Source organism: Solanum tuberosum, unplaced genomic scaffold (genome assembly GCF_000226075.1).
Source record: "Solanum tuberosum cultivar DM 1-3 516 R44 unplaced genomic scaffold, SolTub_3.0 scf00441, whole genome shotgun sequence".
Lineage (NCBI taxonomy): Eukaryota > Viridiplantae > Streptophyta > Magnoliopsida > Solanales > Solanaceae > Solanum > Solanum tuberosum.
In genome coordinates this window covers 55,943-70,491 of record NW_006239381.1, presented here as the reverse complement: position 1 = coordinate 70,491, position 14,549 = coordinate 55,943, and the positions used below count along the sequence as shown (strand labels likewise).

The 14,549-nt window shown below is 36.4% G+C and overlaps 2 protein-coding genes across 2 annotated transcripts; one reads left to right on the top strand and one right to left on the bottom strand.

Annotated features, from left to right (window-relative positions):
• On the top strand, window positions 1-7,277 carry BCAT2 (branched-chain amino acid aminotransferase; the record flags this gene model as incomplete). Its single annotated transcript, NM_001288351.1, is given in 9 exon segments — window positions 1-433; window positions 2,279-2,456; window positions 2,601-2,777; window positions 2,862-2,993; window positions 3,708-3,806; window positions 4,337-4,453; window positions 5,130-5,225; window positions 6,697-6,809; window positions 6,951-7,277. Coding segments are annotated over 9 exon segments (1,134 nt in total). The 3' UTR covers window positions 7,069-7,277.
• Window positions 7,278-8,195: 918 nt separating this feature from the next.
• On the bottom strand, window positions 8,196-14,549 carry LOC102582491 (protein CROWDED NUCLEI 4). The gene is made up of 8 exons (XM_006363731.2): window positions 14,000-14,549; window positions 13,293-13,502; window positions 12,971-13,224; window positions 11,717-11,987; window positions 11,522-11,605; window positions 9,922-11,438; window positions 9,625-9,787; window positions 8,196-8,784 (listed from the first exon to the last, which is right to left on the bottom strand). The coding sequence occupies exons 1-8, from the start codon at window positions 14,198-14,200 to the stop codon at window positions 8,671-8,673; spliced, it is 2,814 nt and encodes a 937-aa protein (XP_006363793.1). The 5' UTR covers window positions 14,201-14,549; the 3' UTR covers window positions 8,196-8,670.

Genomic DNA, 14,549 nt, shown 5'->3' with positions numbered 1-14,549 from the left:
AATTTGTAACGCCGGAGCTGAGCAGAGAGATAACATAAAAGATAAATGGAGAGCGCCGCCGTATTTGCGGGGCTTCACCCTACTCCCGGTCACCATAACCACCCTCTGGGTCCATCACGAACTGCTATTAAAATTCTTCCTCCTTCCATTGATAAAATCAATTTTTCTCCTTTGCCCCTCAAGGTTTTTTCTTCCTTCAGCCATTCATATTTCAGTTTCTCCATTGAAACTGATGCTGTTTTATGATTACTGTGTGTATGATGTTAGCTTCATGCGTGTAGTTTTGTGTAGAGTTGACTAATTCGTGTAGATTTCATTGACTTTGTGTGATGGAATTTGTATTGCAGCTTCAGAAGCAGTCGCATTTCACTTCTTATATTGATAATAGTGCCATAAACAGTGGAAATTCCTTTCGTGTGGCCTCTCCTGCAAGGTATTTTGCATTTCTTCGACTACTTTTATTTCTTTTAGATTTAGGATTCAGATGCCCTGCCCCTAACACTTTGTTTGGATCATTGTTACATTGTATTGTATTGTATGTTACCATACCTACAATGTTTGTTTTGATTGTTACTTAAAATGTATTGTATTATTAAATTTCGTTGTTACATAACAATGTAAACCCCCATTTTATGGCACAACCGATTTGGTGTGTTTTCATTGTTACTTAATTTCTTTTTCCAATTATATCCTTACATAATATTTCATAATTACCCTTTACCCTATATTTTTTAATTCTAGTCAAACCTCCTGCCCTAGAATAATCAATGATATTTTGGTAAATTTATAAATTACAATACAATATGATGCAGTCAAACCAAACAATAAAAATGTTATTAAACAACAACAAACAATATAGCTAGCGTTTGGCCATAGATTTCCAAATATTCTTGGCAAATATTATTTGGGTGAAAATTCACCATATGTTTGGCCATAATATTTGTGAAATATATTTCACTTTTTAGAAAAATATGATTTATACCCATAAGTTTTAAAACTATCAAAACTAACCATAAGTTTGTAGTACAAGTTAATTGGATCTTTGTTGCAACAAATAACAAGTAGTGTCCATGCCACTAGAGCAATGTGGTAGTTTGGAGTGAGTGCAACAAGCATAATTCCATACATCGTGAAGTAGACAAAGCACATGACTTTGTTACCTTGAGCCGATTGTTCATCATTTTCATCAACAACCATATCATCACTTTCATATTCACTGAATATTTCATCACTACTTTGGTGTTCACGTAAAAAAATTATGTAATGCAACGCAAACAACTACTATAAAGGGTGTTTTTTGTAAAAGATAAAAGTTTGGTGTAAAAATTTCAATTTTCAAAAGATCCCAAATAATGAGATTTGGCCCAAAAAACTAGAAAAAACTAGTATTTGGGAATTTGGGATATTTGCCAAAAATATTTGCCAAATAATGGCAAATTATATGGACAAACACTATTTGCCAAATTTTCCCCAAATATTATTTGGGAAATCTATGGCCAAACGGGCCCATAGTCTAGCGAAACATTGTATCTACCATACAGTAAAGTAGTAAAGTACAATAGAGTACATTATGAAACAATGGGTAACAATGATCCAAACAGAGTGTAAAGAAGTATATATATATACCAAATCATTATGCTGTATCACAACTTTGTAATGGTGGATTGTTGTAAAATACTGGAGACTAGTTGATTCTGGTGCAAGGAAATAGAAACAATATCATGTCTCGAATTGTTGATACTCAGTTATAAATTTTTGGGTCATTTAGTTACTACATCGGGAAGAACCAGGCAAAACATAGAAATTCATAGATCTTCTGTGTTCTCAAGCTGCGTTGAGGTGACTACAGCCTACATTACACAAAGACGCAACTTCTTTTTCGCCACTTTTGCCTTCTTTGATATGATTTATTTGAGAGAGAGATTGGACTCGGAATATGCCATATCACTGTAGATGTCTAAGATTATACTTTTTTGAAGGGCAGAAATGCTTAACATGTCGATCAACATTCTAAAGGACAACGTTCATGGACTGTATTTATTCACATTTATAAAGGGATATGATGTTTCCCAATCTGAGAAAACCTTCCCTCTAATGCAAGTACCACAAGAATACATTAATAGAGCTTGCTGACTTAGATAAGTCAAATGCAGTTTCCTGTGGGTTGTAAAGTTTTTAATGTACAGATAACCTATGAACTATGAAGTGGCTCTAGATCCTTTACATTGCTTGTTAATTGCTTCCCCAATAATTGATAAAAGCTCTGTTTTTATAACAGCGACGTTGCATCTGAATTAGCCGACATCGATTGGGACAACCTTGGCTTTGGCTTTATGCCTACTGATTATATGTATAGCATGAAATGCTCTCAAGGTGAAAACTTTTCTAAGGGTGAATTACAGCGTTTCGGTAATATTGAGTTGAGTCCGTCTGCTGGAATATTAAATTATGGTCAGGTTAGTTTTTCCCTTTTCTAATATGATGGTATCTGAAGAAATCTTTCTTAGTCTTAAATATATTTCTTGCTTGTTATTCATTTGAATGATTACAGTTTTACTTCATGTGTCAGACTCACTGAAAATGTTTGGAAATATTAATAGGGATTGTTTGAAGGTTTAAAAGCATATCGAAAACATGACGGCAATATATTGTTGTTTCGACCCGAGGAAAATGCAACGCGTTTGAAGATGGGTGCTGAACGTATGTGTATGCCTTCACCGTCTGTTGAACAGTTTGTGGAAGCAGTGAAAGCCACTGTTTTAGCTAATGAAAGATGGGTAATATGTCCCTTCAATCTTAATTAGAAACTATGTTATTGAGTGTCTCATACCCACTAGATTCATTTTCTTTGCTTACTTCAGATTCCTCCTCCCGGTAAAGGCTCATTATACATAAGACCTCTGCTTATGGGGAGTGGAGCTGTCCTTGGTCTTGCTCCTGCTCCTGAGTACACATTCCTGATTTATGTGTCACCTGTTGGAAATTATTTTAAGGTATTTTCTCTAAATCCCTCCCATTTTTAATTTATACTTACTAATGCTTTTATTGTATCTTCTCTTTTTAGTTCTTGCTTCTGCTAGTTTCTGCATATCATTATCCGAAGTACAGCGTGTAGACTATTAAATGTTTGAAATGTAGTTAAAATGTCTTCATTAATTTGTCAATTGTTGACTAAGGTTCACGAGAAAAGCTAGAATTATTATTTAAGAATGTATAGTATATCAGAATAATTATTTTTTATGACGATATATTAGATTAGTCATTTGAATAACTTCAACTAGCTTTGAGATCTTGAACCTGAGTGTGGTGTACTACTTATCAAAACAAAGAAAAGAAACTTGGGTGTGGTATGTAAGTCTTGACCTGATGGATTCTAGCATATAATAGGGACTGCCAATAGGAGAGTGTCTCAATAGCTGTTAGTTGGAGAGGTGAGAAACTTATCAAAAGCAATACTACCTTTTTGAGAAATTGCAAGTGTGAAAAAGTTGACTGCAAAACAATATCACAACCGAAAACACAAAATAGTTTGGTGTCCATGGTCCAGAATTTAGAAAGGACTGAATGATTGTCGATTTGTTGTTGAACATCAAAACTCAAGTGTGCATGGTATAACTTTCATGTTCATGTTTCAGACCTTTTGATAATCATATTGTATGGCAGGTCCTCCTCTCAGTTCACTCTTTTCCTTTTTTCTTTTTCCGCAGGAAGGTTTGGCACCAATTAATTTGGTAATTGAGACTGAAATGCACCGTGCAACACCTGGTGGCACTGGAGGCGTCAAGACTATTGGAAATTATGCTGCAGTAAGCTAGCCTTTTGGACCTTTAGTTTATTTAAACATTTGTTGGCAGTACGAGTTTTATTTGATGAACGCCTTAATTGAAGCCTTAGTTGCATTTTCTTCTTAGAGGTTGATGAGAATAAACATCCCTGAGTTCCCACTTGGAGCTTTGCTATCCCTTCTGTATGTCATCATCTCTTCGTATTTCACCAAGACTTATGATCAAATATTTTGCAATTAGCTTTCCCTTACACTTCTATATCGAACAAGTTTATGAAGTCATTTTCTAGAATTGTTTGAATTCTTACGTAGTTGACCTAACTAGAGTCGATCTCATTCCTTCATGCTTCTTAAGCTTTCACTCCGTGCTATTCATTCACATATATCCAAGGTGAAGAATATTATTCTAATATTTTCCTGGACATGTAAAAAGAAATGAAGGATGGTTTCATGAGAAGAAATGCTACTTGCACCCTTCACTAATTATTTGTCATATTATCCAATCTGCCATCCTTGACGCTTCCATGTTCCATCTTTGGGTTATAAATATAGGTTCTGAAGGCACAGAGTGCTGCTAAAGCAAAAGGCTATTCCGATGTTCTGTACCTTGATTGTGTTCAGAAAAAATATCTCGAAGAGGTTTCCTCTTGCAATGTCTTTATTGTGAAGGTATAAAGTTAAACCAATATTCTGTGTCCTCATTGTAAGTTATTTTTGCGTGTGGTGCCTGAACGAGAATGTGACACTGGTTTTATAGAAAGATGACAAAAGCATTTTATTTTTGAAGATGAGACAGGAATTTCCTTTCAAAACTTATCTTGCAAATAATACTTTTATGTCTTTTTATCTTATATTCTTTATGTACTGCTTATGAACATGTAGTTTTTCTGCTTTAGATAGATTTTTGTAAATTTTTAGCATTTCACTTTTCACTATCTTTTTTCATAAATCTTGATTCTTGTATTTGAAAGTTTAGCTCTTTAGTATACGTTCTTTTATAAACATAAACTTGGTATCGAAGAAAATAATGTCTTCTGATATGTGAGCTGTTATTTTGTAATCAATATTAAAAAATTTGGTAGTCTTAGAGAAGAATTTGCTTGACCGATCACCCCAAAATAATGATCTTAGATTTCTTCTGTGTGCAAAATCTTTTTCAAATATCTCAAAGATTTCACATGATTTACTATTATTTTATTCATTTGTGGTCATACATGGATACTATGAGTTATTTGAACAATCTTCTTAATATTTTTTTTGAAAGTGTAGACAAATCTTCTTGACTTAAAAATGATGCAAAACTTTCATGTTAATGAAAACAACTAACTCAATATCATGTTCACAGGGTAATCTGATAGTAACTCCTGCAATTAAAGGAACCATTCTTCCTGGAATTACGCGAAAGAGCATAATCGATGTAGCAATTAGTCAAGGATTCCAGGTACCCTGTTTGTCTTCAACATAATATGTTTGGTGCTTATGCTAATGCTGGTTTAAATTCTGTTTTTTATTTATTGATTTAGTGACTTTGATATGCAAGTTGTCCCAATCACCACCTTTATAAAAGAAATTAAGATGTTTGATAGTCATTAGGAAATGGCCATTGTGATAAAAGTTATCATGGTATTGTATTGGTATCTAAAGGTAAATTGCTCTGATTATTTTCCCTATAAATTAGGTGTGAGAGTACCATTTTATCCTTCACTGTAGTTAGCATTGATGAGCTTTTTCCAATTTCTCTTCCTCTTTCCAGGCTCTAGCTATGCACTTTCCCACCAACATCTGGTCACCATGCCGCCTCCCACCCCCAACACACACACACTGAATCTGCCTTACCATCAGTGTCTTCCTTTCATTGTGCCAGCTCTGCTCTCTCCTGATCCATCTTAGTCACCTTGCTTTTCAATCTCTGTTTGTCATCCTTCTCATCACTATTCCACTCTTCTCTGTTTTTTCTCCTGAAGCATTATTGTGCTTACAAAATAAAAACCAAATACAATCGAGGTCAGTGAAATGTATGTCAGGGAAGATTTAAATGGATAAGCATTAGAAATATTACAATTACTCCTCAATCCCAAGCAAGTTAGGTTGAATGGTATACAAGCATTAGAAATATTGAGGATTGGATATTTGAATGAAGTAAGAGACATTCACCATGGAGGGTTGATGGTTGAATATCCTTCATGGAGAACCAATGTTTGCCAGTAGAATCACTATCTCTTGTAGACTCACATCAATAAATCTACATTCAGTAAAAAAAAAAAGATGACTTGCATTAGCATCAAAACGTTTGACGGATTATTCTTATTTAAGTGGAGAAGGATAGCGAATGAGCTCATTCACCACTGAGTTTGGAACTGTTTGCCTTTGACCATTGCAGATCTCTCAGTTATTGAAAATAAATCGGTTTTTTCTACCTTGCGAGATTTAATCTGAAAACACTTGGAAGATTAGGTTCCTGCCACAATAACATTCACCTCAGGGGCGTAGGCACATGCAAGTTAGGGTGTCCAATTGGACACCCTTTGTCTGAAAAAAACCGTATATACAAGTAAAATGATACACGAAGTGATTAAATAACATATTTTGGATACCCTTGACACAATAGGTTGTTGTAGCCCAGTGGTTTTAGACCTTTTTAATGGGTTTCAAACACCTTGAATGAGTTAGTGGTCGCGTGTTCGAATCTCACTAGCAACAATTTTTTCCCATTTTAAAAAGACCTTTTGTTGTGCAATTTCTGGACATCCTTCGTGAAATTCCTGGCTCCGCCACTGATTCACCTTATCATTAAGAATCGAATTTGGGAAAAGAAAGTGATATCCACTGCTTTTTTCCTTGTAGTTGGTATAACATAATAGGTCTTTTGTGTTGCATTACTACTATTCTGAGGCCAGAATGTCAATATGTAGGTTGAGGAACGACAGGTGTCTGTGGACGAATTGCTTGATGCTGATGAAGTTTTCTGTACGGGAACTGCAGTGGTTGTATCTCCTGTTGGTAGCATTACTCATCAAGGGAGAAGGTATACATATTTTATGATTTGGTTTTACCCTGCTGTTGAGGATGAACTAATGCATCAGTTGATGATTCCTGTGTAATTCCTTATGTGCATGTGCATCTATTTGCGGAAATATAAGTACTTATTAGAGATTTCTTCGTGCAGGGTAACATATGGAAATGATGGTGTTGGCCTTGTGTCGCAGCAGTTATACTCTGCACTTACTAGCCTACAAATGGGGCTCTCAGAGGATAAGATGGGTTGGATTGTTGAGCTCAAATGAGCTCTCCAACCAAAGGGTTGTACTTTCCATTGATGAAAAAATGTTGACTTGGAAGTTCTCAGACACTTGTGATCCAGAGTTTATCCTTGATCATACATCCATGATGCGTGTCAAGTATATCTGTGTGTTTGATATGTATCCTTCAGCTATGAAATAGTCGTCGTTTTCACCCCAAATTTGGTGATTTAATCTAGTAAAGTCTTGTGTTCCCCTCACTGTTATTTGGTTGCTGCACAGTAAATAATTTTACCTTGGAAAGTGCCAAAACACAATATGCTTTGAACTTGGATTGTGAACGTACCCCACACACGCCCATGATTATGTGGAAGCCAAAAAAACATTTCAGTTAAGCAATTTGGTATTTCGACATCGACCAACTGAATTTTGATTACTCAAGTTTCCTCGAGTAGATTGAAAGACAACTTAACAATGACTTGAATTTATCTTGGCGACTCAAACTATTCAACCAAAAGAATACCTATTGCCTTTCTTCATTTATGAATTCTATGCAAAATTCAGATAAGCGGGATAACAATCCATACTCTTATCCTTTCCATTTGAAAGACCAACACTCTTTAAGGCACTAAATCTGGGTACAATAAAATGTGACATTACTATTATCGGTGGGAAAACAGAGAAATTTGTTGTCCTCAAAAGCAAGTTTGAATTCTTTACTGGAAAGTTGTTTATTGTTGAACTCTTTAACTCCTCTATAGTATCCGATGATGATTCCCTCAAACTAGACAAGATTCAATCAGCAATTACTATGCTAAGAATGAATAGTTAAGAGGCGAAAGGAATGAATCGCCAACGCTATCCTTAAATTGCACATGAAGTCTAAATTAACAGAGCTATAGAAGCTCCCCAACCAGGTAAAAGTAGTCAACCCATTAAACTACTTAGAATTCTCTAAATTAACATTTAGGTTAATACAAAAATGTTAACGGAGATGTTTTCCTAGAGTGAGAACCATAAATTTGCCTAAATTTTAGAGTAACGATCTTACATTTCAGTAGGCGTTTGGAAAAATTAAAAATATGATGATTGAAAGTTGAAAAAGAAAAAGATTACTTGAAAGACCAAAAGTGCATATAAGCAATTAAGCATACCCAAACAATTTTATAAGCTATTACAAACATGGGGATGAAATAAATCAACAGAATAATAGAATGCCTTGGCCTAGAAACTTACAGAACTGAGGGAAAAGCACAAATAACTCAAATTCACTCCTACATAATCACCAAAATCTTTCAGCCCTAAATTGGATTTAACACAATAAGCTGAAGAAATTAGCAGACAAAAACACAAACCACTTTGATATGATCTTTACTTACAACCACAAGCTCTTTGATAAACACTAAACATTCACAACTACTAAGAGTACCTATTCATACCATTTACAAAATACTTGAAGGGTATGAGTTAGCCTGAGACATTTACATGTTTGGGAAGCACATACAAGATCACCAAACATGGCATACCACCAGTCACGATCAGTCGTTAGATTGAAAATTACTGTAGGAAGTTCTGGATGTTTGAAATGAAGAAACAAACAGCAAATTAGATGCTCAACCGCTACTCTTCTCACATCTGGCAATCTCACTACTTCCTTGTTGCCTTAGTTCTTCGGGATCGGCCTTCAGGCTTCCCATTTTTATCCGATTGCAAGCTGCCATTGTTCCCCACCTTCCTACCACTTTCCCCAGAGAGAGTCTCCTGCAGAAGAAGTATGCTTTTATGATTCGTGTAGAACAAAACATGAAAAAAAAAAGTATATTGGGGTGACAAGGGAGGGGGGTGTTGGTAATTCAACCGCAAAAACCGACACAACTAGGATAGCATCTTCAATCCAAAGAACGCAGAGTTCTTTATCATACTTCCCTCCCAATTTAAGTGGACCTAATTTAACTGCACGCATGCAAGTTGGAGTTTTATGGTGCTTAAATGTGTGAGAAGTAGGGAAAAACTAAAATTTGTGAAAGATTTCGAACTTTCTTGGTGAGAAAATGAGCCCCACAATAACATCATTACAGTTGGATATTAAAAAAGTATTGGATATCATAGGAAAAGTTTCCTTTCTATGAGAGAAATAAAAAGGCAGCAGCCTGGTACACAATGCATCCCCCATCTAACCAGGTTCCGGGGAAGGGCCGCACCCCAAGGGGTGTGCGGTAGATAGTGTACTTTTAGAATGGAATGATAACACAAAATAGGCTGCACCTACTTTTAGTGCATACGACAAAATAAGGCTTGCCCTCTCAATCCCCAAAGAAACTCCCTACCCTTCAGATTATATAGTGAGACTCTATAAATGTGGAGGAGACCTGTTATCTAGGAGGGTTCCCAATTGAAATCTATCATTGCATCCCATGTACACTGACAATGAGGATACATGCAGAAAATAAATGCAGCTGTTGATAAATAAAATATTCCATAAATAAACGAGGAAAATATTCCATAAATAAAATTACAAAAGTTGATAATTTTAAATCATCATGAAGCTGTCGCAACACTTGCATAGCTTGAACACATAACTTTAAAGAGAATAGAGCTTACCAGACTTCCTTCCGTGACTTTTCTCACATCGATTTCTGTCACTTCATGAACTGTAACAATTTTATCAATATACACAGTGGTTTCCTCTGCAGCAATGGGAGTATGGTTGGGTAGTACTTCCAGGTGTTCAACATCTGGTGCATCTGGTGATGATGATAATGTACTAGAAAGAACCAGAAAATAAATGAAGTCAACAAACCAATATTCAAGTTCTACTTAATGACATATAGAAGGGCAAGTGAGATAACAGAAAAATGTGTGCTACTTGACAAGTCAGTTATAAGAACAGACAAATACCCGGAAGCACCATACTCGGTCAATTGAGATATAAAATGCCCATCTTCCCTCCGCCTTTTGTTACTTGGTGTACGGTCAAGCAACGTATCAGCACATCTCTTAAGCCACGAGAATGGAGTAGAGAGAGTAGAAGATGAATTTCCGTTCTCTTTCATGATTGAAGGAGTATCTTGTCTAACACCATTATTACCATTCCCATCCAGACCAGATCCCAGAACTGAGGCATGCTTCAATAATCTTTTTGCAGAAGGTTTAAGTTCATTGGATGGTAGACCAGAATGTAACTTTTTGGGTGTGGCAATACGATCTGGTATAATCTTAACATCCTCCAATTTCTTCAACTGCTCAATCTGAGCAAGAATCTCCTTCCTATCAGCATGAAGTAATTCCCTTTGTTTCTCTAATTTCAGCCTTTGCACCTTAAGTTCTTCAATAGCATTATTTAGCTCTGCCCACTCCTTATCCCTTCTCTCACGATCCAAATTGATCTCTTTTCTCTCAGCATCTAGTTTGTTCAACTCCAAGCCAACATGTTCCAATTCCTTTTCCACAGTCTCCCTGAGAGATGCAATATCCTGAAGTTCTCTTTTCTTAAGCTCCTCAAAGGCCTTCTCCTTTTCCTTAAGATCAGTTTCTATTTCTTCACGCCTTTTTTCAATGCGGTTCTCTAGCTCCTTTTTCTGCATCTCAACATCCAGCAAAAAGTTTTCGCGTTCTTTCTGAATTTTGTTAAACCATTCTGCACGTTCACTCTCAATCTCATACATGAAGGTTTCACGATCACGAGAAAGTGACTCCAGATTTTGCTTATATTCTTCTTGAATTGCATTTTTCTCTGCTTTCAGGCTGTCACGGCTATCCTTAAGAAGCTTAGAAATGGCCAATTTCTCTTCAGCCACACGTTCAGCTTCCTTCTGCAACTCTTCTCTTTTCTCATCAATTACCTCCCATTCAGTCTCAAATTTAGCTTTCTCAGCTTTCAACCGATCAGCCTCCATTTCAATTTCCTCCTTCTCCGCTCTAATCATATCAATCTCTAGCTTTAGCCTTGTTTCCAGAATCAGCAATTCTTGAGTTTCATTTTTCATAGCCTCCACTTTTTCTTCCTCATGGTCGACGCATTTTCTTTTTTCATCCAGCATTTTCAGAGACTTCTCAAGATCATTTCTCATTTTGCTGATCCCTTCCCTTTCTTGCTGCAGAACTGTTCTCTGCAACTCTACCTCTTTTTCAGCAGCTTGGAGGTTTCTTTCTTTTTCCTCAATCACATGTACCTTGTCTTCCAACTCTTTCTCCTTCTCAGCTAGGGTTCTTGACTGCCTCTCTAAATCATATTCCTTGTCAGTAATTAGGTCCTCCCGAGACTTAATATCCATATCTTTCAACTCCCAAGCCCGCCTCTTGGTTTGGATCTCATCTTCCACCAATTTCCGTTTTGTTTCCAACTCTGCCTCGATAGAAGATATCTTAGTTACCAATGTGGCCTCCTGATTAACCATAACCTGCTTACTGTCATCCTGCATGGTTCACCATAGTAAGAAGATAAAGGGATCTAAAAGTAAAGGATAAAATCACAGTTCTCTTTTGTGCCAAAACTTACAATCTCCTTGCTTTGCATTTTCCCCTGTAATAGCAGTAGCTCTTCCTCTTTCTCATTAAGTTTGTGTTCCCTTTTGATTATGCCCTATGAAGTATACAGCAATTGCTTAAATGAATTCCTCAATATCCTTCATCATAAAAAAATCATATGCATAATAAGCACAACATTATGAAACAAACAAAGAAAGAGGCTCACTTCTTCTCTTGCTGATAGAGACTTCAGTTTCACCTCCAGATTGCGTTTTTTCTCATTCAGGGATTTGATGTCATTCTCCAAGTTTGATTTTTCATCTTCTAAGTCTTTCTCATGTCTGTTCAGTTCTTGAGATCTGCTAAATATAAATTCTTCTCTCTTATTGAGCAAAGCCTGAGCATCAAGTAACTCTTCTTGAGACCGCTGTAGGGTTTTCAGTCTTTCAGATAAAGATTGTCTCTCCAGTTGGATCTCTTTCTCTTTAGCTTCACAACTGACAGATCAAAAGAAAGCAACTTAATCATGTGCATGAGGATAGTAATATCACAAGTGGCTCCATAGAGGATATCTTCATTCTTACCTACACTACCTAAAGATATGATCATTCTTCAATTAGTTGAGAGGAACAACAAAATTGATCCTTTGGTGTGGAAAATTCACATAATTAAATATCTAAGTGTCAATAAACATGAATGCATAATCCCTCTTTTTAGGACAAGAAATGCTATTAGTAATAAAAATTAGCACCAAGTGGGTAAAGAAAGTAACCATATCAAAAAAAAAACACCCAAAATATCTATGAATTTCATTCCTTTAATTTAAGCGACTAATCAATGAAATCCAGTCAACAACAACATACCCATTATAACCCTACAAGTGGGGTCTGGGGAGGGTTGGATGCACGCAGACCCTACCCCTATTTTTATGAAATCCAGACCACAGTTAAAATTATTTAAAACAGGCTTTCTATGCCAAAAGTACATATTCATGAACACCTAAATTATACAGAAGACAAAGGTAAATTATTATCATTGAAAAACATCCATGATTTCCTTCTAACCACACTGTCCAAAATTCATACTGCAGTCGATCCGGAAAATCTTACTTCAAGGAGGATAGAATCTTTTTTCTTTCCTGACAATCATGAAATCCGCATTCTAATGTTCGAAATCTGAGAATAATAGACCCATTCCTCTACCAATTTCCACTTAAAAACCGACTTGATTGATAGCAGGATTCAAATCCGTGACGTGGGTCAACCACACATCCCGGATTGTACACCTTTGCCATGGAACCAAAGTCCTGACGAGATCAAAGTGACTAGCATCTTAGTGGACAAGGTACAACACATGCAAGCATTTGAACCTGAATGGTCTTTTGACAACCTAACTACTAAGGAAGGAAACATGAGCTCAGCACCCATCAAACTACACTACAAACAGAAAAACATCCTTGAAATAAACTATAAGTACATACTCTGACTTGAATAATAATGTCTGTCTCCTAAGATCATCTTCTCGTGACTCAACTTCACGTAATTTTCTTTCTGCGGTACGATGAAAGAGGCTGGCTTCTGCTTCCAAGGATTCTGCTTTACGCAACTTTTCCTCCACATCAGCGTACTTCTTTTGAGCATCCTCCATCATGCTCTGTGCTTCAGTCAATTTATTCTCAGAGGCAACTTTTGCTTCAGCACATTCTGCTCGCATCTCATGCAAAGCTTTCTCAATCTGTTTACAGAACATGTCAGCAAGATAATGAAAGAAATTGGAAAAACAAATAAGTAGAGTAATCATACGTTTGCAACACATTCTTTCTCAATTCCAAGAGCTTTCTTCAGATTAGCTTCAAGTTTCTTAGCTTCAGCCATATCAGAAAGACGTGCAGCTTGTTCACGCTTGTACAAGAGTTCAGCTGACACAGAAGCTGCTTTAAATTGCTCATTCTTGGAAACCCACTCTTTCCTTTCCAGGATGAGAAGCCCCATCTGATATTGATGGTCATACAGCTACATCCAGTATAGACATGCAATCATGAATCAAGTTAGCAAATAAATAGAAAACATTCAGGTGCAATGAAGACAAAAATAGACAGTAGAAGCCTAACTTCTTAGGATTGGTCCATCTTTTCAGTCAAATTAATATTTAAAGGGGCAGAGAGAACATTTACAAGAATGGAACTTGTGCAAATCAAACTGTAGGTACATTTAGTATGGAAGAAGATGGTTTCCATAAACAATGTTATCCGTCCATTTTCTACAATTTAAGGTAATGAAATACTTCCAGGAAAACATATTTTGCTATAACAAACACACCGCAACGCTAAAGCCGCATGAACAAAGAAACATCAGGTCTTAAAAACTAAGTATTTTCCCTTTTGGCGTCTACAACTAAGAACAGAACAAAAAGAATGAGTGCATATGACAGTAAAATCGACCCCCCAAAAAGGGAAGGTACATAATTAACCAATCAAAATGTAAATTGACGAGTCCCAAAGTGAACAGACCTCAGTTTCGAGTTTGGCTATATAGGCAATAAGAGCAGCTTTGTCTCTACGTTTAATAGAGTCCTCATCAAATCCAGCTTCACGAAGTCGCTTCCAAATGACTTCATCTGTCAAAGGGGTTTTCGAAACCCTACCTAAACCAGAAATAGGGGTCGGATTCACCGGAGTCAAAGCCAATCTCCCTGACCCAGGACTCGCCATTCTTGATTTCACCACACAACTGACAAGTTTACAAAAACAAAAATCCAAGATTTCACTTTTTTCTTGAGAAATTGATCAATTTCTTGAGTTAATTATCCCTTCCCAAGAACAATGAAGGTATATGCTAATGGTGGACTCCACACGAAACTTTTTGTGCTTTCTTCTTTGCCTTTCTCTCTCTTTTCACTCACTCTTTGCTTTGTTGGCTCTGATTTTTTCTCTTTCTATATGTAAAAAAGTGGACTTGGCTGCTCCACCGTTTGACGAGTTGGAATCAATTTGAACTCTCTTGAAAATTGTACTGGGTTTATTTTAGCTTCAGTGATAAGCTAACCCCAGTTCAAACGAC